Genomic DNA, 22708 nt, shown 5'->3' with positions numbered 1-22708 from the left:
CATCATCAACGAGCCAATCGCGCGCAAAAAACATGAGCGCGACCGAATCACCCTCGGGGACTGATCAAGTCGCATCTTCGGCCGCGCGACGCAAATCCGGACGCGTATCCAAGCGACCAGCCAGATTCGCGCCAGGCGCAAGTCCAACCGGCAGCACGAAGCGCAAGCGCGGCGATGACAACGACAGCGGAGTCGACGCGACAGAGCCGCCGTCCGACGATGAGTCTGAGGAAAGCAGCGAAGACGAGCCAGATGAGGAAGAACTGAAAGAGCGCAGGCGCAGGAACAAGGCCAAGGCTTCTGCGCGCAAGCCCGCATCCAAGAAGGCAAAGACGAACGGCGAGAGTGTCAGTCTTGCGATTCGGCCCGCCAGCAATGCGACCAAGAAACCGGCTACCAAGCGGCCGCGAAAGGCGCCTGTGCGCAAGAGCGCGCTGCCCGATGAGACTGAAGGCTTATACGGTACGTGTGCGGGTACGCCGGGAACACGCACAAGCTAACATACGCCAGCCGATGTGTTTGCCAGCGGAGACCGGCTCGAGGATGTCGCTGCACGATGGGTCGCCCGCTTCAACGAGCATGAAGCAAAAGCTGTGGCTGAGATTGTCAACCTGGTGCTGCAAGCTTCAGGCTGCGATCTGCGGATAAATGAAGACGACATAGCAGATCCAGACAATGCGCCAAACCGCGTAGCCGAGATTCAAGAAGAATTCCAGCAGGTAGGCTGCGGTACTTCGCACACGACTCTTCACTTGTTAACACATCGCAGTACGAAGTCACAGAGTACCCGCTGATCGCCAAGGCCAAAGACGGCGGAGGCAATGCTTTCAGGAACGCGCTACAGGGCTTTTTCATCACTCTCATACAAACCGCTGCGCAGTCAGGCCTTCTGTATGAGAGCGCAGAGCTTATCGAGAACATCTCGGTGTGGCTAGGCGCCATGTCCTCGACCGGCAACCGTCCCTTCCGTCACACAAGCACGGTTGCTTCGTTGGCCATCACGACTGCACTAGCCCAAGTTGCCGCCGACCTCGTCGAGAACACAGCAAAGCGCGTTCGTCAAAGCGAAGCGGAAGCCAAGAAGTCTAGAGTCAACAAAGCACGTGTGTCCGCGGCGGACCACGAGATAGAAGAGTACAACCAGAAGCTAGAGTTCGTGGGAGGGCAGCTAGATGATTGGTTCGCCGCAGTCTATGTCCATCGTTATCGCGACGTGGATCCTAAGATTAGAGTCGACAGTGTGGTAGCGCTGGCAGACTGGATCATCGCATACCCCGACAAGTTCTTCGATGGCACGAAACTTCGCTACTTGGGCTGGGTTCTCTCAGATCCAAATCCATCGACACGCATAGAGGTTCTCCACCAGCTCGCGCGGCTCTTCAAAGATGAGAGTAAATTGGCTGGACTGAAGACCTTCACGGAACGCTTTCGACCACGCATCGTCGAGATGGCCACGCACGACGCCGAGGTCAATGTGCGTGCTGCAGCCGTGGACTTGCTCGACATTCTTCGCGAGGCAGGCTTCCTGGAGCCTGATGACATCGATTCCGTCGGTAAACTCATCTTCGATTCCGATGCAAAGGTCCGCAAGGCTGTGGTAGGCTTCTTCGCTGAGAACGTCAACGCCGCCTATGAGGCCACCGTAGAAGACATGGGAGGCGAAGAAGCTCTCAATGAAGCCTTGGCGCCAGCCGATGAAGAGGAGGAAGAATACCACAACCCCCGACTGGAATGGCTGAAATTGAAATGCCTCGTCGATCAGCTGCTCTCATACGACGAAGACGAGGTTGAGCTCCCTTCACAGATCCAACGCATGTCTCCTGGTACAGAATTGGAGCTGATTGCCAACGGAATCGAGACCCGCTGCTCGCTCGCGGCTCAAGCGCTGTACGACGTTGTTCCTGAAATCCGATCATGGGAGGTAGTAGCTGGCTATCTCCTCTACGACCATTCTCAGACTGCGCAGGACGAGAGCGAAGATCCCGAAATCATGCTTCGCCAAACATGTCGGCTCGAAGAGAAGCATGAGACTGTTCTCCTGGACATTTTGAGTGCTGCGGTCCGTATTCGGCTACAGCGCTTCGCAGACATGCAGAAGGATAAGAAGAAAACCAAGACGCAACGCGAAAGCGATAAAGAAGAGCAGTCAGACATGGCTCGACGACTCTCCTTGCTCATTCCTCAGCTTCTGAAGAAGTTTGGCGCTATACCCGAAACTGCAGCATTGTGTCTTCAGTTGGAGCGTGAGCTGAACCTCGACGTATTTGAGGAATTACGGCAGAATGCAGCTCTCATAACACTGCTTGACGACATCAACAAACAGTTCCTCACTCATCACAACGAGCGCGTCCTTGGAGAAGCTATCAAGTCTATACTTCATGCCCAAGAGAGCGAAGAGTTACGAGAAACCGTGGATCTTAAGGTGCAAGCGCTTTGGGATGACCTGATTAACACATTCGACGCGCTTCGACGAGACAAGGATTTGTCCGTGCGAGGTAATCTTGATGAGAATGTTCTTCGTGGGCTATCCAATGTCGTACTGAAGATGTCGCAACTAGCAGTTGTCTCGAACGCTACTCTGCTTGAACAGATTGTTACTCCTGCAAAGTCCAAAGGCAAGGGGAAGAAGGCCGCCCTGAATACGCCACCTGTCGACTCAGTACTGCAGATAATCGAGCGCGGAGTACTGGTCGAAGAGGCAGACGGAGAAGTTGAGGAGGCAGACGACACTCTTGTCAGTCATGCAATCTACTTAATGTTCGGATACTTCATGTGGAAGTGCAAGGCTTGCACTATTCATGTCGAAGAAGGTACCAGCATGCCTGAAGACGAACTCATGGCCTTGGTCGAGCGAAGAGATAATTGCGTCAGATCACTGATGAAAATTATGGAGGGTCGAAAAGGCACATCCGAAGTACGACTAAACGCGACAAACCTTTTCCTAGACATCCACACCATGTTTTGCAACCTTAGGGTCAAGAAGGAAAGGATGGTGAAGACGCCCAGGAAGACGCAGGGTCGCGGTTCAAATGCAGCCAACGACGACTGGGAAGCTCTCTGTCGCGACATCGATGGTAACACTACGAAACTCATTCTCCAGATCCTTACGGCCTGGGAGAACTATCTGGCTAAGCTCATCCACAAGCGCTTAGAAGAGCCAGACATCGACGATGAGCCTATCGATCCGGACGACGAGCCTGAGAGTGACGAAGAAGACGCTGCGGACGAGCATGGCGTATCCGAAAAGAAAGTGCGCGCTCTTCTGGTAGACGATCAGTTCTGCCGGTTCGGCGCGCGCATTGTACATGCAATACATGCCGGGGCCCTCGACAGCGATGGTTCAGGCGCAGTGCGCAAGCGTCTCGAGCGTAACAGATTGAAGCTCACACCAAACTTTAGAGAGGTTGTGAATCATCTCGATGCCTCCAAACAGCGCAAAGTCACTAAGAAGATATCAAAGACGGCGAAGCCGAATGCCACATCGGCTAAGAGCGCAGAAGTAGTTGAGCTAGATAGCGACGAAGAAGAAGAAGAGCAGGAGCACGAACAGGAGGTCCCTGGTGACGGGATTGAGGATGAAGAGATGGCTGATGGCGATGCCGAGCAGACTAACGGTGTGGAGCCAATTGCGAATGGCGAGGAGGATGCCGAACTTAATGGTGACGACGAGAGCATTCTCGGCGATTGAGTATGAATGTGGGTCTACGATTGTTTACTTCGTCTCTTCAAATTCGTTCTCTACGCACATTTACGGCAAAGCACGTTCAGAGGCATGTCCTCTGATGTTTCTTACCGATTTGTTGCTGTATATCACGGCTGCAGCATGGCGCTCCGGCGTTACCATGATAGCTAGGTAGGCCGTCCAGCCACCACTACAATGGTTATGGCGCTTCCTCTGTATGTAGTTCCAAGGGACGATTTCATTTCGCTTTGACACGATGAAATAGTTTAGAACAACGATCTCCATCTTGCAAACATGTGATGGCACGATAGCTATTGACTGCCTGGCTAGCTAGCTGAGTCTTGACGAGCGCCGCTTCATGCTTCAGTAGCCACTGCGAACTCGCAAGTCCTAGGGATGCATGTCAGTGCTTCCAGCCCCAGGCCAGGTGAATGGCGCGCATAACCTTAGCTTCCAAGGTTAAGCGAGTCCGGGAGTCTGGAACCTCACCACCTCCCGTCCACGATCACCTCTGGTCCGGTGAGTCCGCAGAATGCGATGTCGCCTCCACGAAACCCTACTGATCCGAATGCGCATTTGATATTTCTCATGAGCATCCGTAATGGGGGTAGCGCCAATACGAGCGCTCCGCCCCTGCCTCCGCACATGCAGTGCCAAGCCAGACGTCGTCGAGGAAGACCCAGCTGAGTAGCTCTGGATCAGCCACGCTTTTACTTTATCGCTTCTCTCTTCCCGTTTCGTGTCGCGCAAGTCGGGGTTTTCGCACTTCTTCTCTCGCGTCTTGTCAGATCTGCAGGCTGTGAAGCTTAACAGGCACCAGAATAGTCCATGATGCAGATCAGACACTGCAAGCCTCATTCTTGGCACGACAAGCTCGTAGCTGAAGACTTTGCCAGCGCATGCAGTCAGCAGCTTCTTGACTTTGTGTTCATGTTACTTTGAGCGCTTTGCTCACGCTTCGCACCACCTTTGATGTCTTCGCGCGTACAACTGATCTGACGAACCTAGGAAGTTCCAGAATTACGCCTGTAGCTGTGGTACAGGAAAACACGGCCATCGTCAAGAGATGCGGCAATTTGTCGGCAGCGGAGATCTCAGCTCACGTCGCTAGACCCAAATCCAAGCCATCGGCGACCCAGATCTTGGTATTCGTACATCTGGATACGAGAAGCTTTGTCTTGGCAGTTGTCAGCCGCTTCCGCACCCCAGGTTTCCCCATGTGGGTACGATGGCCTACGCAGGGCTGAGAAGGTCGAGATCAGTCTCTGGTAGTCTTGCGGCGACTAAACTAGCGAGAGATCATACAGAAGCCTATCACATCTCTGAGAAAGAGAGAAAGATCCTTGTTCTTCTAGAAGAGGAAGTCCAAGCAGTACCTTGGCACCTTGAACTACACCACAATAAACATCTTGTGGCAGCCCGCCCCATGTTACTACACTCTTGCCGAACGTCTTGGAAATATCGACGGCGTCCGCCATCGATGTGGTACTGGTCACAAAGGCAGCTGTGATCTGGCTGGAGCGTTAGGCAGGCTTCGAGACCAGTACTCGCTTGACTATCTCCATGATACTGAGGCTAACAAGCTCAGAGTGTCCATCTTAGTGCACTAGTACTATGTCGCCCTGTCCGACTTTGAGAAGCAAGACTACCTTGCAACTTGGTGCGAGAAGGTAGCCTCCACGACACATATATAACCAGCTCCTCTCCCCACCTTGATTACATTCACACCAGACCTCCAACACAATTCATCAAACTGGACAATAAAAGATGTCTCGCGTATCAAGGCTCGCCTCTTTCCTTGCGCTGGCCTCAACGGGTCTAGCTCAACTTCCGAACATCCAACCGTTCACTGTTACTGGATCTCTGGACGGGTACGTCTGTCACGTTCGGATATGAATTCGATGCTAACATAATGCAGTTGCAATGCTAAGAACACGGAATACAATTCCGGTGGTTCAATCTCAGTCAACAACTGGAATATTGAAGTGCCACAGAATCTCATCGTTCAGTTCCCCGTAGTGTGGGCACCATTCCGGGAACTCTGCGATGCAGGAGCCCTTGGCTTCGAGACTACCGTCGTTGGCAACATTGTGGGCGGTAAAGTTATTGCTGGGCAGGTTTCAGTCGCCCAACGCTTCGGTCTCGAAGGCAGCCAAGGATATATCTCGGCAATCAACGATGACGGTACGCTTCAAATCGCCAGTGGGCCAACTGTCCGAATCAACGACCCTGATGGCCTATTTGGACCCCAGTATAACTCTCAGAAATACTGGATCGCCGACACAGCTAGTCCGTCGGTAACATCGTTCTCGGGATTTCCCATGTGTATTCCATACTCTGGAAACACCGCCAAGTGCTCAAGCTCGAATCGGCCCAACAGTCAGTCGTTCACGCCCCAAGATCCACTCAGCATGGTTCCATTCAAGGTCGGCGACTTCATTGAGTACTCTGGTCTCAAGGTTGGTGGCAATGAAATCCTCGCTTCGTCGATCGTGTGCATCAGCTTGCACATCACGACACAAGCTAGCGAGAGTGTACCCAACTACATTCGCGTTGAGGACTTCCTCATTGGCGTTCCTGACAACTCACCGAATGTGGAGTTTGCCGATATCCGCGTGATCGGCTTCCTGTCCAGCTGCTCCGGCGCTATAGTCACTATCAGTGCTATTGACATCGACCCTTGCACAGGCAAGGAGACATATCGCACCATCGGCACAGCCACTCCAAAGCAAGAGACTCGTTGTAAATGGGAGGCTCGCATTGCTTCGCCAGCTCAAGCTCCCTTCACCCGCGAGTACCGCATTACGACCAACACACCAGTAAAGGAGACCAAGGATGGTATCAAGGCTGGTCAGTTCATTGCAGCTGTTAGCGAATGGATCTTCCCTGAGGTCGATGTGCCTGGAACCAACCCGCCAGCCTACCCATTCAACGATATCCGGGGATTGGTTCAGGGTGACTTCCTTGATGGCAAACAGTACGGACCTCTGTCACCGTTCCCAGGTCCCAGCCCGCCATCGCCATCCAAGATCTGCAGTCCCGCAGACATCCCAGACCCTAACGCAACCCCGACTCCTTCGGCTACTCCCTCAGCTATCCCTTCGCCCAACCCCAACCCAGATGAGCCAGCTACACCACAGACTGCCCCAATTGCCTCTGTGGCAAGCTTTGCGTCTGCTCTGCGCGTCGGCACTATTGTAGCACTCTTGGGTTCCAACACCGCCGAGGGCCTCAAAGACACTGATCTGAACTTCAGCTGGACCAAGACCGCACCTTCCTCGGCGACCGTTAGCATCACCAACGCCAACAGCCCCAGCGCCACATTCCTCGCACCCAAAGTAACGACCGAGACATCCTTTACCTTTGAACTCACCGTCACCTCCAAGACCGACGCCACAAAGACCAGCAAGGCAACCGTCACTGTCAAGATAAACCCCACTTTGGCCGACACCGTCACCCTGGACACATACACCTGGGAGTCTAAGCAATCCGGCAGTATCACTGCGACATGTACCTCCAATGTGAAGAACGGAGATAACAAGGTCATGACGCTGCTTCTCAACGGTACCATAAAGCGGACTATGGTAGCGGTGAACGGAAGTCCAGGTAAATGGACATACAGTGCTAGGGATACGGCGAGGCCGAACAACTTGAAGTGTGTAAGTGATTTGAAGGGAGAGAGTGCGGTGAGGCAGGGTACTGTGACGACGAGAAGAAGGAGAGCTGTTGTTTGGTAGATGATTATTGATGTATGTAATGATTGATGAATGATTGATTAGTACGCGAACATTTGTTCTTTTGCCCCCTGCATAGCTGACTGTGAAGGCTGGATCGCTGTTCAGCTTTCAGTAGCGGGCTGAGGCTGATTTTTCCCCTCTTATATGTCTTGCCAATCACGTCTTGCAGTTTCCGCCACCAAAGCTGAAACCCAGACCCTTCTATGGACTCTGTACTCCGCATGCTTAAGAGGTCAGCATGCCCCACTGGTGGTTCCGCAATATTGTACTTTGCTCCTCTGCTTCGTATCTTAATCTTCTTAGCTATGGACTGCAAAAGTGAGAACATCGGGAATTCCATCCCTGATATCGCTGGTGTTGGGGTGAGTTCAACTGTGACGCTCATAGATCTTATCTATGCTTACTCTTTCCAAGATCATTTTAGCCTTTGCCATTCTGGCAGGTCTGTCTTTGGTAATTGCAGGTATTGGCTACTGCGCAATTTTGCATGCAAGATGGAAGCGATTTGATGCCTCGGGCAATCTGATAGATGAGAACAGTCCGGAAATGAAACGAACTCAGTTCTTCCGTTCACAGAGACTCGAACTTACGGAAAAGGTTCTTCGATCAATCAGCGAAGTCCAGATTTTCAACGGTAATACATTTCCGTCGCTGCTGATGCACTTACGCAATTGCTAATCTAAATAGGCATCGCGCTCCTCATCGCTGCCATGGTTCAACGAAACAGCCTGAGCCTTTATCATCTACATGTGGTTTATGATACTGTTAACTTTACCGCGTAAGTAGCCAGTGCAACATGTTAGGCTATTCAGGCTAAACATTGGCAGCGTCTCATTCACGGCCTCGATTTTTGTTGTCTGGCTTTCTCGAAAGATACGAAAGCCGAAAGGCGAAGATCTGCATCCGAACAATACCCGGCGAGAACCTCTACAGGTACGACGGTTACCATGGAAGAAGTTTCTTTTATCCACCTCGCTGTGGATAACGGTATTCTGTATACTCTACTTTGCTTATGCGGTGCTTTTCGGTATAGCCTTAGGGAAGTGGAACGTCGATAAATTTGGCTATTGCTACCGCGATCGGGGTATCACAAGTCCAGACCAACAACACCCTGAGGCCGACCATATATACCTTAGTATCACCTGCTTGAACATGTTCAGCTTACTGTATGGAAGCTTCATCGAATCGGAAAAACCCCCGGTATTGGTCGACACATTCTTGCCTGACTCCATTCGACAGATATACGACAAATACGTTGACGCCATGGCTTCGTGCGAGAAGAAAGTCAATAGTGCGATCGGAGCCCTTTTCACCAAGTGCATCAGCCTCTTCCCAACTCCGATAAGAGCCAAGATCACGGATCTATCATCAAGACTACCCCTGCCCCCAATCTTCAATCTCCGAAACCCATCGACGGAACTAGGACTGGTGATTGTTCCTGTCGCTCAATTTCTGCTTTATTTGTATATGGTATGGGCCATTCGGTCCGCAAATCGCATGCATCTCCAGGGCGAATCCGAAGACACGTGGGGATTTGGCCAGGTCGTAGCGCTCATCCAAATTCTCCCAATACTGAAGGGCTGTGCGAAGGACTGCATGGGTAAGACTGCCCCGAGGAGCTTGTACATTTGCTGATACAGATAGAGTATCGAAAAGAAACAGCGAAATGGCTGAATGAGAACCCCGAACGCGGACGTACCCAGATGCCAGCATTAGGTACGAGCCCTTGACATGGGAATATTCTTCTCATGAAAAAGTTGCCATAGGAGGAAGTGACCTTGAGAGAAGTGAATAACAATGCCGGGACCCAAGTAGGAGATATGCTAGAAGACTACTGTTGTGTCTCGAACGGAGACAATGCCGAAATGATGTAGAGAGGAGATTAAGGGGTGGATGGAAACTTCGATAGCGTACATCTAGCCTCAACTGCGAACCGTGAAAGTGTTGCTGTCTTCAACACTTTACGCCGAGATGCCTTTTCTGGCAGCACTGTTTATAGCCATGTGGAAATTGGGTGCTCTAGAGGAGTCATAGCTGCTGGCACCGCCGCTCATAGTCATCCAGGGAATCGTGACTGCAATCAACGCTTCCCAACATTTTGCCTGACCTGGCGATGTGACCCACGGGTAACGGACGGGAAGAAGACGCCTCGAAACGAACTCAACCGTGGATCGCATACAGCTTTCGACAGAATGCGAAAGTATTGCCTTTTGCGGGTATCTCAGGGGCTGGCGGGACGATCCAGGGTATTATTGCGGAAGCTTGTCTGGTGTGGATGTCTTAGCGTGAACAACAAGACATGTCAACACCTCACGCCGTCTACTCACTCACCCACGATATGGCGACTGCAATCAATGGATACTGTGGAATCTGCTCATTGTGGTAGTATCGTGAAGTACCGTTCCATGGGAGGCAGGTCGGCGACATGACTGCGAGATGCGTCATGCCGCTGTCGTACCGTGGAATTGTTGACATCGAGGCTGCAATGGCTCGTCTCTACACCCAGGTTTCGCAGCAGTAATCAATGTTTTCTTCAAAACTTGCTCTATACGGCGTGGTCGTGCATGCGCGACTGAAAACTCTTTAAGTTGAGTCAGGCGTTAACGGGCGAAGTATGTCTTTGTATCGTGGTGCCGCGGATGGTAGAGGGCGATGGATGGCATCGGTCCTTTTAGCGACCGCGAAAAGTCCGCCGCAATCCATAGTTTTTCATCTAAACTGCCTTGTCAGGAAGTCGCCACGACGAATGGTGTGTAGTACAGAGACGGTATAGGAGTAGGTGGAGCGGCCCAGGTGTCGAAGGATGCGGATTGCCACTGTGGCGGCCGTCATGCGTGGCTCACAAGGCACCGGAACGCCAAACCGTCCTCTGTAATTTCCATGGATTTCTGCTATGATCGACGGATAATCTCAGAACCTGCTCAATTGGGAGACATGAAGTGGAATCTTTCTGGTATACGGTACATCAGCTTAGTGAGTCGGTGGCCTTACGACACCAACGCTTGTGAGGTCAGACGTGAGAAGGGCTTGTCGCGTGGAGAATTGACCGCGGATGCATTGCCGGACGGTGAAAACGTTGCCGTACAAAAACAAACCATACATCTAGTCGAGATGTCCGTTGACACGGGCTGCCGTGACCTCTGCGTGGTGTGATTTTGAGTTTGGCGTGTTCAGGTACGATGCCTTCCAGCTCTTCCGGGTGGACTGAGGACGCTGACGATAGCGTGTAGGTAACGGGGCTAGGGGGATCCGCCGCACCACGCCCTGTGGGACTGCGACGGCGAAGGGATCCAGTGTGGGCCTCGGATGTGATCGTGATAACAGTGCGATCGTGTCTGTGGCCGCGATTAAGAGTATTTTGCTGTGGACCTATTTCGGAAATGCTTGCGGGTGCGGGATCGGCCATGTCGAGCTCGCAAGACCATACAAAAAGCGATAACGAGCGTACTGCGTATTCGGACCGGAGTGAGGCAGGCCCGAAAATAGACAGGCAGCAGGCTTTCCAAGGTTCTCTCGTGGCAAGTGTGGCGTTTCGAGAGCATGACCAGAACTGAGCCACAGAAACGTGGTCAAGAGAAGCACAGTGCGAGCAGCGCCTGAGGGCCTCTGCGCGTCCTGAGACGACGCCTCTCCTCTCCCACACCTCCCTAATGAGCACCATGACCCAATGAGTCTCTTCTCGTCCTTTATTATCGAGCCCGTTGTGCGCCATGCACGCCGCTTCTCAGGCGTTGGCGAGGCGAGCCATGACGGAGCTCGGTCTCTGGCATGTGACAATCACGACTCTGCGTCTGCGGCAGTGCCACGGCGGGAGCACGCAACGGACGCGGGCTCCGTGAGCGCACGTGAAAGAAACAGCACCGAAGCACATCACGGGCGGCCCACAGCGCTGGGCGACGGGTTCCGACGTTACTCGTCGTTCTCGCAGCGGCCTCGCAGCGCGGTTGTTGACGAGGAGCAGAGCCATGACGATCTGCCAATAGACACCCCAGTCGACATGTCCGCGAATCCATCCCGCACCCTCGCTGATCAGTTCCGTCACCTCGAGGTCGACTCGTCACGCTCGACTGCGCCGTCGCCCTCGTCGCTCCGTCCCGCCAGCACCCCCAGCCAGCATGCCAGCGCCATGGCTGAGCTGCTCCCCGCTGACGATGGCATGGCCCATCTCCGCGAGCGCATCCACGAGATCCGCGCCCTGAGCATATCCGACCAGGAGCGCGCCCGCATGATTCACAACCTCATGACGGAGAAGTACAACCACATGCGCCCGACGTCCCCCGCGAGCTTCATCTCACACGACCGCCCCTTTACCCCGACCTCCGGCCAGTCCCTCTTCTCCGACGTCCATGCGTCATCGCCCTACTCGTCCACCACCGACGTGACCCCCGACATCTCGTACAATCTGCGCGAGGGCGACACGAACCCCACGTATCGGCCCCATCACGACCACGGCGCAGAGCACGGCGAAGACGACGAGGAGGACAGCGCCGAAGGGGAGCTTGTGCTCGGCTGCCAGCATTACAAGCGCAACGTCAAAGTGCAATGCTTCGAATGCCGCCGCTGGTACACGTGCCGACACTGCCACGATGCAGTCGAGGACCACAACCTGAACAGGAAGCTGACACAGAACATGCTGTGTATGGCATGCGGTACGCCCCAACCAGCAGCCGAGGTGTGCAAGAACTGTGAGACGGAAGCCGCATGCTACTATTGTGACATATGCAAGCTCTGGGATAACAACAGCAAGAAGAAGATCTACCACTGCCCAGACTGTGGTATCTGCCGGCGAGGAGAAGGTCTGGGCAAAGACTTCTATCACTGCAAGGTACGTCCTGCTTTAGACGCACTTTGGACTAGACTGATTGTGTGCAGAGTTGCAATGTTTGCATATCTATCTCTCACGCGACCTCGCACAAGTGCCTCCCGCGTGCCACCGAGGGCGACTGTCCAATCTGTGGCGACCATCTCTTCACTTCGTCTACTGCTGTCGTGTCAATGCCTTGCGGCCACTATCTTCACAAAGGGTGCTACAACCTCTACATGCAGACTGCGTACAAATGCCCAATTTGCAAAAAGAGTGCTGTGTGTATGGATCTGCAGTGGCAGAAGTTGACTCAAGCAATTGAGGGTCAGCCCATGCCAGAGCAGTTCGCAAACACGCGGGCAGTTGTCCAGTGCAACGACTGTTCAGCAAAATCTTCTGTCAAATATCACTGGCTTGGCAACCAATGCGGTACATGCGACTCTTACAACACCAACGAGCTCCGCATTCTGAACGGGCCAGAGAGTGAAGAAGCTGCCAATGCGATACTAGACGCCGACCTTGATTCAGGCTCGAGATCGCCTGTGAGCGTCAGCTCGCCCTCCTCCCAAGCACCACTTCGTTCGCCTCGGTACTATTTCCAACCAGATGAGCCTGAAGAGACATGGCTACCAGGTCAGCTGCCCTCTTTCCCTTTCCAGATGCCGCAGTTTCCTGGCAGACCGCGCATGCCGCAGATGCCTCAGATGCCACAATTTCCATCTCTACCGCAGTTCCCACCGCTGCCAAACTTCCCGCAGATACCGCAATTTCCACAAATGCCTCAGATGCCTCAAATGCCTGATGCTGCACAGCAAATGCTTGAACGCGTGCGCCAATCCTTCGATGCTTATCTCAACCCGACGGGAGATATTCGAGCTGAAGATGTGCCCTTCATCGATCTCAGCAACGACGACCGCGCCGAACGTCCCGCGACAGATGGTACCACGGTTAAGGAACCGTCACTCCCGCAGTACGTTCTGGAGCGGTTCACGCAGTCGCTCGTGCGCTTCAGGAACGATTTGAATCCGGCTTTGTTCGAAGATATCCCGACATTAGATCTCTCGCAAGATCGTGATCCCGAAGGGTTGCAGTTCTGGGGTGAAGATGGTGGGCGGCTGAATCGCTTCGTTGCCGGCGATGAAGACGATGAGGACGACGAAGACGAGGAGAGTAGCAGCGATGAAAGCGAACATCATGAAGATGAAGACGACGATGAGGATGATCTTGATGTTACCAAAAAACGTGGTAAGGAATTCGACCTGCCAGGTCATGTGTAAGGAGTTTGCGGAGCGGGCGTTCTGGGAAGGCAAAAGGATGTTCTACGAATATTGCTTTGGTGCGGGCCTGGAAAACAACCTAAAAATTCACTAAAAGCCATTTTATAAAGCAACAGATACCCAAATAGAAACACTTTGTTATTGAGCCAAACGCATCATGGTGTTCCAGTTGCTTCGGTGCTTGCACACGCCTCGACTCACGTGCGCCATGGTCCGTGCCCGACGCGCTAAGTAAGCGGGCACACTGGCGGCATCCGATTTTCGAATATCGTGACTTTTCGACCTTCAAGCCTCAAACTCGCATCCTCATCGTCGACTAACCCCCGCAGCGAGAACCTCTGTCAGTATGTATTGCGCTCCCAGTCTGTGTTTAGATCAGTCGATTTGCGCAATAGTCGCGAATCGCAATCCCAGCTGATTGCTGTAATGAGCATTTGCTAACACATTCTCCCCCCAGAAATGGCCCCAACCACCAAGTCCGCCGGCAAGAAGTCTGCCGGAAAGACCGGCCGCAGCGCCATCGCCGATGTCGTCGCCCGCGAATACACCATCCACCTCCACAAGCGCGTATGTTGATTCAGTTTTGTGAAGTCCACAGATGGTCTCGCGGAACCTTGGGTGGGTGCTCGACCAGGCCGATCACACTGGCTTGAACACCTACCTTTGGTCACGCAGGCATTGGGCGGAAGACTGAAGAGAACATAAGGCTAATACATTGGGTATAGGTTCACGGCGTCAGCTTCAAGAAGAGGGCCCCCAAGGCTGTCAAGGAGATCCGCGCTTTCGCTAAGCAGGCTATGGTATGTGCTATGGAAGAATCACCGGCCCATGGCACGCGCGCTACGTGCGCGTGCTGTCATGGTGCCGCCATTCGTACAAACTCAGGCTAATTGTCTCGATGTAGGGCACCAACGACGTCCGCCTAGACCCCCAGCTCAACAAGAAGGTCTGGGAGTCCGGTATCAAGGGCGTTCCCTTCCGTCTCCGTGTCCGCATCTCCCGTAAGCGTAACGACGAGGAGGGCGCCAAGGAGAAGCTCTACTCCTACGTGCAGGCCGTCAACGTCAAGGACCCCAAGGGTCTCCACACCCAGATTGTTGAGGATGCTTAGAGGAATCCCGCGAATAAGGGGGAAGGATGATGTGCATATCAAAAGCATGGCGTTCCGGCGGGTTGTGCTGAGTAGCTACTATGGATATCTAGAGCGAAAGGCTGGTGAAATGATACCTCAATGACAGATCATGCCCCGCCACGTTTGATGGACTTGGAAACTTGAACCACTTTATTTACCCTGTTGCCAAAATGAGTGATTCATCCGATATGAAATGCTTGCGATGAACAAAGTCTTACCATAGCTGACAGCAACGCAGACATTGCCTAGATGCTCCCCACTTGCTCACTACTGCGCACAGGAGTTAAGCTTGATAGTATAGTAGTGAGCTGCCACATGCAGGCCATGTTCGGCTTCTCGCGCTTTCCCAGAAAGTACCTTGCATAAGCGGCTGTACGTAGCTCGGCCCTGGGGGGAGCCGAACATTAGGTGCTTACCAAAGCCTTGGATACTGCTCGGCACGTCAGTTGCTCCAATAAGTCCTTAGCAGAGAATATAGATAAAGCATATAGAGCGACTTCCAACATGCAATTTGTATATTCTCGACCTTCATCAATCATCCCCGGTTGACGTCAGACACTCGTCTTACCCCCCGCCTGTAACACGCGAACCACCAACTTCCACATCTCAACTATCGCACCACATAACCATATCCCGTCCTGAAGAACAAACGCAAAAATGGTGAACTTCAACATAGCCTACACCTCCCGCGTCAATCCCGCCGGCGCAACCCCGGTACTCAACCAAGCACAGATCTGGGCCGGCCTACAGCGCAAGATACGTTTCGCCCAAGAATTCGTCCCCGTAATTGAGAGCTGCGACGTACTCGAAGAAAAAGATGGTGTCGTAACCCGAGATGTCAAGTTCAAGAAGGGAATGGGGCCCAAGGACCAGGCCAAGGAAGTTGTCAGGAGCTACTGGCCGAGTTGGGTAAGTAATGATTGCTTGGAGAGTCGGGATTCTGGCTGATGATGTTTGAAGGTCGATTTTGAGCAGGAGGACGGGACGCACATCCGCAACATCGTCTCTGATGGCCCGTCTGGCGAGATCGAGGACTTGAACATGACGTACATGTTTGAGTTTGTTGTGCCGCATGTGCAGGAGGGGACTCCAGAGGCGGAGAAGGAGATTCAGAAGTTTAAGGGTGTAAGTGGTTTTTCTTCCCTTGAGACTGCGCGTATGAGATGTGCATGTGTTGTATCAGTTGCTAACGAAGGGACAGATGGCAAAGAAAGCGGTCGAGAGCAGTATTGATGCTATTCGGGAGATGGTAAAGGATGGGAGGATCAAGGAGTAAAGCCGCTTGTGAGCTCATAGAGAGGCTGTATCTCTATCAGGGCAATCAGATGATTCCGCATACTCAAGAATCATCTTCGACTACGACTAGCTAGCAAGCGATAGTGTTGTGCAAAAGCGGCGTCCACTGCATCGTGCGATCCCCATATATACGAAGAAACAACAAATCTCTCTGTCCAATTGTTCTGCTTTAGAGCCTTCGTAACCATGTCTCTGTTGCTCTCGGTGCGAAATAACTGAGCCAGTTGCGCAATACCTGGTAACATGCGTTTTTCGACAAACTCATCTAACAGGCCCTCCTGTTCACATAGCGCCATCATCAGCAGGTTATATATGAACCTGGAAGACAACGAGATACTGTATGTTTCCGCTGTCTTTCTCAACCCAGCATCGCCGATGATCGGTCGAGTAGTCCTAGAACCGTGAAGTGACTGATCTATATCGCGACCAGTATTGAGGTAATCGAGACCTCTCATGAGGATACGTCGCATTTCGCTGAGAACGTGGATGTCTGAAGTTTTGTCACACGCTCGGCAGGTACACTCAAAGCGTAGTATGCGGTGACGGTCGTCCCTAGTTCTGTAATCAAAGTCTGATTCGTAACAAAAGACTATCTCGGCGCCGGCTTCGATGTCACGGGTGGCGTAGCTGATTACGGAGTCGTCAGGTTGAACGTCATCCGGGATCTTGCAGTTGGGAAGGCAAGAATGGTTGAATCGGGAATGCAGTAAGAAGAAGCCATGCGCCATGCCAGGCTGTGCGGGGATAGTGAACGAGTTTTCTGCGAAAGCTCTCTCCATGGTTGGAAAGATGCCGTCACCATTGTCTCGAACAGTGAGGAACTGGGCTTTCTCCTTCTTCGATAATGCGCAGTAGGCGGCAAACACATCTCTTTCCTCGATCATCCAATGGGGCTTCCGGATGACGAAGAGAGGCTTTTCTTGTAGGATCTTTACTCCTTTGAGGATCTTTCGCGTGGCAAATACACCCCATCCTTTTCCAGGTGAGACACCAAGTCTGAAAGGAGTATCGCTGGGAACTTGGATGCTGTGGTAGGCTGCCCAGGTGATGCTGAGGTTAGGCTATGCTCAGAGACGCGAATTCGGTTCGACTTACGGTGGTCAGCAATATTTTGGTGTGAATCCATGGCTCTCGATCATTCCTCAGCTCTGCATTGCCGGAAAATGTGAATTACAGTTTGAAGAAGTAGCCGGATAAAACCTGTCAATGATATGCTGTGCCACAAGCGAATCTGCTGCGCAACGATTGGCAGCTTTGTAACGAACAGGCGGCAAGGCACGCATCATGCAAGGAGCCCCTTGATTGATCACTCCATTGTCTCTGGCTTAATATTGAATTCTGATGTATTTCGTACAGGCCTCTTAACATCTTGCGTCGACGTAAGGTTGCATCTGGCGCAGATGCAAGCCATCAGATGTCTCGCATATATCCGACGGGCTGCGTGGTCAGGCGTCCAGCTGTGACCAAGCTGTCCATTAGTCTGATTAAGACCACCATCGGCCACTTGGTCGCTCGATCGAATCATGACAGACGTGTGTCTTGACGATAATGAGAATGCCAAGCTGTGTGAAGCCGTATAGCATCTTTAGACACTGCTTTGTTCGGGTGTACATGGTGCCGTGATCGCAGAGTGGGTAGTCTTGGTCGCCATGGTGAAATTCTCAGTGAGCCGGATATACAAGTCAAATATAGTGACCGTGCCAAGATAGCTGCATGAAGGCATCGGCATGCATCGACAATCCGGCGGAAGTGGTGATGGGAGGAGGAAGGATGCAGGGTATCAGTCGATCGCGTGTGGAGCCCTGAGCACTAGTGCTTGCCTCTCGGCACGGGTAGTTCCAGTTGACAAACGCGACTTCACCGCGAAACCCGTGCCTCTGCAACAACGTCAGCGCCTCCCACCTCCACCACTGCGAGCAGCCAGGAAGACGGACCCGATTCAGGTCTAGCAACGCCCGACTACCAGTAGCCTCAGCAGCAGCTCGGCAAGCGTGCCCGCACAATCTCTCCGCCGCCCAAGTGCCCCACCTTTGTCTGTACACAACTTCTGCAAGGCAGCGAACCTTTGCGCGCCCGCCCTCCGCCCACGCCCCACGCGCCCATACGCAACCGCTGCAAGAAGCTGAGCCCACGCTTGAGCTTCTTGGGGACATAGACGATATCACAAGGCTGATTGGGAGCTTTTCCCGCCGCGCTGCAGCCCGCCATGTCTCTGTCAATTGAAGAGCTCGACGCCACAGTGCGCGCCTTCTACGAGGGCCGCGGTGAGCAAGTACGTATCTATGCGACCCGACCAAGGCGTCTCATGAGACCACGGCTAACATGTCGCCCACTGTAGCAAAAGCAAGCTCAGGCTACGCTGAACCAGGTAGGCCTCTGCACTCACCATCGCTGTCTGCTTGTCCGCTAACTCTCGCATAGTTCAAAGAGAACCCAGACGCATGGCTTCTTGTTGACAAGATCCTATCCGATGCGCAGTACCCGCAGACGAAGTGTGAGTGCAGCGACGTGCTACAAGGCTGGTGGTGCTCGTTGCTAACAGTCGGCAGATCTCGGACTCCAAGTTCTCGACAATGTCATCATGACTAGATGGAAGGTGCTGCCTCGAGACCAGTGTCAGGGTAGGCTGCAGAACACTCCTCCGTCTTCCAAACGCTGCTAACCCAGTCAGGTATCCGAAACTTCATCGTCAACTTGATCATCTCGCTGTCCAACAACGACGAAAGCCTCCGCAACGAGCGCACCCTCCTAAACAAGCTCAACCTCGTCCTCGTCTCCGTCCTGAAGCAGGAGTGGCCCCACAACTGGCCGACCTTCATCAACGAGATCATATCGTCCTGCCACAGCAGCTTAGGAATATGCGAGAACAACATGGTCATCCTGCGACTTTTGTCCGAGGAAGTCTTTGACTACTCGGAGGAGCAGATGACTTCGGTCAAGCGAAAGGAACTGAAGCAGAGCATGTGCGACGAGTTCACGGCCATCTACCAGCTCTGCTCAGAGGTTCTGCGGACAGCCACCGAGGCGTCTCTGATTAAGGCGACACTCGAAACCTTATTGCGCTTCCTTAACTGGATCCCTCTCGGCTACATCTTCGAGACACCTCCGAGCGGCCAGAGCCTGATCGAGACCCTGCGAAGCCGATTCCTCGAAGTCCCCGATTTCCGCAACATCACCCTGAAGTGCTTGACCGAAATCGCCGGTCTACACACGGAACCCGCGTACGACGATAAGCTCGTTTCCATGTTCACCGAGACATTGACGGCCATCTCGAAGATCATACCTCTTTCACTGGACCTGAAGAGCACATACTCTTCAAGCAATGGTCGGGACCAGGAGTTCGTTCTGAATCTGGCGCTTTTCCTGACAAACTTCTTCACCATGCACCTGAATGTCATCGAAAACCTAATGAACAGGGACTTCCTTACGCATGGTCATTTCTACCTTATCCGCATAAGCCAGATCGACGATCGCGAGGTTTTCAAGATCTGCCTGGAATACTGGACCAAGCTCGTCTCGGAGCTGTACGATGAGATGCAGGCGCTTCCCATAACGGACATGAACCCTCTCCTGAACATGGGCATTCCCGGAAACGGCGGTCGCGAGTTGGCCAACTACCCTCTACGCAAGAACAAGTACACCGAGATTTTGTCCAACCTCCGAACAGTCATGATTGAGAAGATGGTGAGGCCCGAGGAAGTCCTCATCGTCGAGAACGATGAGGGTGAGATCGTCCGTGAATTCGTGAAGGAGAGCGACACGATCCAGCTGTACAAGTCTACTCGCGAGTGCCTCGTCTTCCTTACCCACTTGGACGTTAACGACACCGAGCAAATCATGTCGGAGAAGCTGGCCCGCCAAGTCGACGGCTCAGAGTGGTCATGGGCTAACTGCAATACCCTCTGCTGGGCCATCGGTTCCATCTCTGGTGCCATGAACGAGGAGACAGAGAAGCGCTTCCTGGTCACCGTCATTAAGGATCTACTCGGTTTGACTGAGATGAAGCGAGGAAAGGACAACAAAGCCGTTGTCGCCAGTAACATCATGTATATTGTCGGTCAATATCCTCGTTTCCTCAAGGCCCACTGGAAGTTCCTCAAGACAGTCGTCAACAAGTTGTTCGAGTTCATGCACGAGACCCACGAGGGTGTACAGGACATGGCCTGCGATACGTTCATCAAGATCGCGAACAAATGCCGACGACACTTTGTTGCTCTTCAGCCCGGAGAGACCGAGCCCTTCATCGACGAGATCGTTCGCAACCTGAGAAAGATCACCGCCGACCTCTCACCCCAGCAAGTCCACACTTTCTACGAAGCCTGCGGTTACATGATTAGCGCGCAAGGACAGAAGAGCATGCAGGAGCGCCTGATCGCGGATCTGATGTCCCTGCCAAACTCCGCGTGGGACAACATTATCGCCCAAGCTAACCAAAACCCCGCTTGCCTACAAGATTCAGAAGTCATCAAGATTGTTGGTAACATTATGAAGACTAATGTCGCAGCATGTGGTTCAATTGGACCCTACTTCTACCCCCAGATCGGCCGGATATACTTCGACATGTTGACAATGTACCGCGCGAGCTCACAGCTCATCGACGAAGCTGTACAGCGAGAGGGTAACGTCGCAACAAAGATGCCCAAGGTCCGCGGCCTTCGTACGATCAAGAAGGAGATTCTAAAACTTATCAACACATACGTTGAGAAGGCCGACGACTTGGAGATGATCCACAATAACATTGTGCCGAAGCTGCTAGAAGCTGTCTTGATCGACTACAAGAACAATGTTCCCGATGCTCGCGAGGCCGAAGTGTTGAATGTCATGACGACGATTATCAACAAGCTACATGTACGTTGGCGCCCCAATCTGAGCAAGCACATGGTCGGACTCGCTCAGCCACTATCAAAATATATGCTGACCTTCTCGCAGAGTATGATGGAGGACCAGATCATCAACATCATGGACAGTGTCTTCGAATGCACCTTGGACATGATCAACAAGGACTTCTCGGAATACCCTGAACACCGTGTCGAGTTCTTCAAGCTTCTACGCACCATCAACCTCCGCTGCTTCCCGGCTCTGCTGCGACTCGATGCCCGATCATTCAAGTTTGTTATTGACTCCTGCATGTGGGCAAGCAAGCACGACAACCGTGAGGTTGAGAGCGCCGGTCTGTCCATGTGCTTCGAGCTGGTTTCCAACATGTCCGAAACAGACCAGCAAACCTGCAACTCCTTCTTCCAAACATTCTTCACGACCATTCTTCAGGATGTGTTCTTCGTGGTTACTGATAGCGATCACAAAGCCGGTTTCAAGTCCCAGTCGATGCTGCTGGCTAAGATGTTCTGGCTTGTCGACTCAGAGAAGCTGCAGGGTCCCATCTACACATCGCCAGATATGGCACAGGCAGGCACCCCGAACAGAGAGTTCCTGCGGAACTTTGTCGGCAACCTGTTGGCGACTGCCTTCCCCAACCTTCAGACGTAAGTCATATTCGTTAGCTTGTATGACCCATACTAATCAAATCCAGTGCCCAAATTGCATCCTTCATCGATGGACTGTTTGCGACCAACTCCGACCTGAACCGTTTCAAGGTCATTCTGCGCGACTTCCTGATCTCCCTGAAGGAGTTCTCCGGCGACAATGCTGAGTTGTTTGCCGAGGAGCGTGAACAGGCTGCAAAGACTGCGAAGGAACAAGAGCGTGAACGGGCTATGAAGGTTGGTGGTCTGCTGAAGCCTTCGGAGATGGACGATGATGAGTTGTGACTTGACGTCGAGTTGAACGCAAATGTGGCTACGCGCACGCCCTATGATAGCGCACGCGCTTTCCACGAGTCTGCAGAAAACAAACGCTCCGACGATTCTCTCGATGGATGGGACACGTATGGCTTGTGAGTATCAGTGGTTATGGTGACTGAAGAGACGGTCGCGACGCTGCGTTGGATGGGAAGCGTAGAGTCAGTCGTGTCGGCAAACTTGCGAGGGTGGGAAAATGGGTTCGTTTTGGTCTAATACCCTATAGACCTGTTACTTGTTCATTTGATAAATGATTACCTAGCTGGCATGGACGTAGCCTGGCTTGGCTTACAGACTAAAACTGATGGGAGCGCTGTAGGCGTCGAGGCAACGTCGTATTGAGAGTGGAGAATAAAGCTCACGTATTGAATCATCTGCCACTTTTGTCTCCTTGGTCCTACCTTGCGGCTATTGCGCATGTATGTATAAGCTCACTCCCTGGCCGTCCCACTGTAGGTCGGATGTGAGATAGGTAGCATCATGCAGCATGACGAGACCTGCCGGAATACATGGCTCTATCGCGGAGAATCTTGCCTCCCTGTGTATATAGACCCACATGCCGATGAGCCTCGATGATGGCTGTAGCAGTGCGCGCGTGCGAACATGATGAGCGGCGTGTGCATCGGCAGTCGCGATCAGGTGCCCGGAGATGCAATCCTCTGCGGTTGAGCTACCTAGCTGAGCTAGCAGGAGCCACAGCTGGCCCTTACGTAACCCGGCGGCGCTGCCACTCCAACGTCGGACGCGTCAATTGGGCAGACAGCGCGACGGGACTACTGTTCGGCAGAATATCCGCATGCGACACCTCCCCTGCCCCATGCGACCGACCTAACGACATCCGTCCGTGAGCAGTTGCTGAACCTCGTGGCGGCTATACGCCCGCTGATTCGCCCGCGCTCTACAGTCGTGTGAACGACATGGGCATTCTGCCCTTCTGCCAGCGTATGCACAATCTCGTGGCCCTCCTACAATGAGTCGTCGG

The 22708-nt window shown here is 53.0% G+C and overlaps 7 protein-coding genes across 7 annotated transcripts; all 7 read left to right on the top strand.

Annotated features, from left to right (window-relative positions):
• Positions 1–32: 32 nt before the first annotated feature.
• J4E90_002071 (uncharacterized protein) lies at positions 33–3688 on the top strand (the record flags this gene model as incomplete). The annotated part of the gene is made up of 3 exons (XM_051431653.1): positions 33–462; positions 511–719; positions 770–3688. 3 exons carry the CDS (start codon positions 33–35, stop codon positions 3686–3688), a joined length of 3558 nt encoding a protein of 1185 aa, XP_051294787.1.
• A 1761-nt stretch (positions 3689–5449) lies between these two features.
• Positions 5450–7419, top strand: J4E90_002070 (uncharacterized protein; the record flags this gene model as incomplete). Its single annotated transcript, XM_051431652.1, has 2 exons — positions 5450–5553; positions 5601–7419. The coding sequence occupies 2 exons, from the start codon at positions 5450–5452 to the stop codon at positions 7417–7419; spliced, it is 1923 nt and encodes a 640-aa protein (XP_051294786.1).
• Positions 7420–11086: 3667 nt separating this feature from the next.
• On the top strand, positions 11087–12532 carry J4E90_002069 (uncharacterized protein; the record flags this gene model as incomplete). Its single annotated transcript, XM_051431651.1, has 2 exons — positions 11087–11090; positions 11148–12532. 2 exons carry the CDS (start codon positions 11087–11089, stop codon positions 12530–12532), a joined length of 1389 nt encoding a protein of 462 aa, XP_051294785.1.
• A 115-nt stretch (positions 12533–12647) lies between these two features.
• J4E90_002068 (uncharacterized protein) lies at positions 12648–13500 on the top strand (the record flags this gene model as incomplete). Its single annotated transcript, XM_051431650.1, has 2 exons — positions 12648–12652; positions 12708–13500. 2 exons carry the CDS (start codon positions 12648–12650, stop codon positions 13498–13500), a joined length of 798 nt encoding a protein of 265 aa, XP_051294784.1.
• Positions 13501–13959: 459 nt separating this feature from the next.
• RPL31 (60S ribosomal protein L31) lies at positions 13960–14611 on the top strand (the record flags this gene model as incomplete). Its single annotated transcript, XM_051431649.1, has 3 exons — positions 13960–14067; positions 14226–14300; positions 14405–14611. 3 exons carry the CDS (start codon positions 13960–13962, stop codon positions 14609–14611), a joined length of 390 nt encoding a protein of 129 aa, XP_051294783.1.
• Positions 14612–15289: 678 nt separating this feature from the next.
• Positions 15290–15908, top strand: J4E90_002066 (uncharacterized protein; the record flags this gene model as incomplete). Its single annotated transcript, XM_051431648.1, has 3 exons — positions 15290–15541; positions 15593–15757; positions 15834–15908. 3 exons carry the CDS (start codon positions 15290–15292, stop codon positions 15906–15908), a joined length of 492 nt encoding a protein of 163 aa, XP_051294782.1.
• A 2226-nt stretch (positions 15909–18134) lies between these two features.
• Positions 18135–21696, top strand: XPO1 (Exportin-1; the record flags this gene model as incomplete). The annotated part of the gene is made up of 7 exons (XM_051431647.1): positions 18135–18200; positions 18267–18296; positions 18350–18422; positions 18478–18549; positions 18600–20776; positions 20858–21411; positions 21459–21696. 7 exons carry the CDS (start codon positions 18135–18137, stop codon positions 21694–21696), a joined length of 3210 nt encoding a protein of 1069 aa, XP_051294781.1.
• Positions 21697–22708: the final 1012 nt, after the last annotated feature.

This window comes from Alternaria incomplexa, assembly GCF_024043165.1.
Source record: "Alternaria incomplexa strain BMP 0042 chromosome Unknown scaffold_2, whole genome shotgun sequence".
NCBI classification, from domain to species: Eukaryota; Fungi; Ascomycota; class Dothideomycetes; order Pleosporales; family Pleosporaceae; genus Alternaria; species Alternaria incomplexa.
The sequence above is the reverse complement of the archived record's forward strand: the minus strand, read 5'-3'. Positions and strand labels throughout refer to the sequence as shown.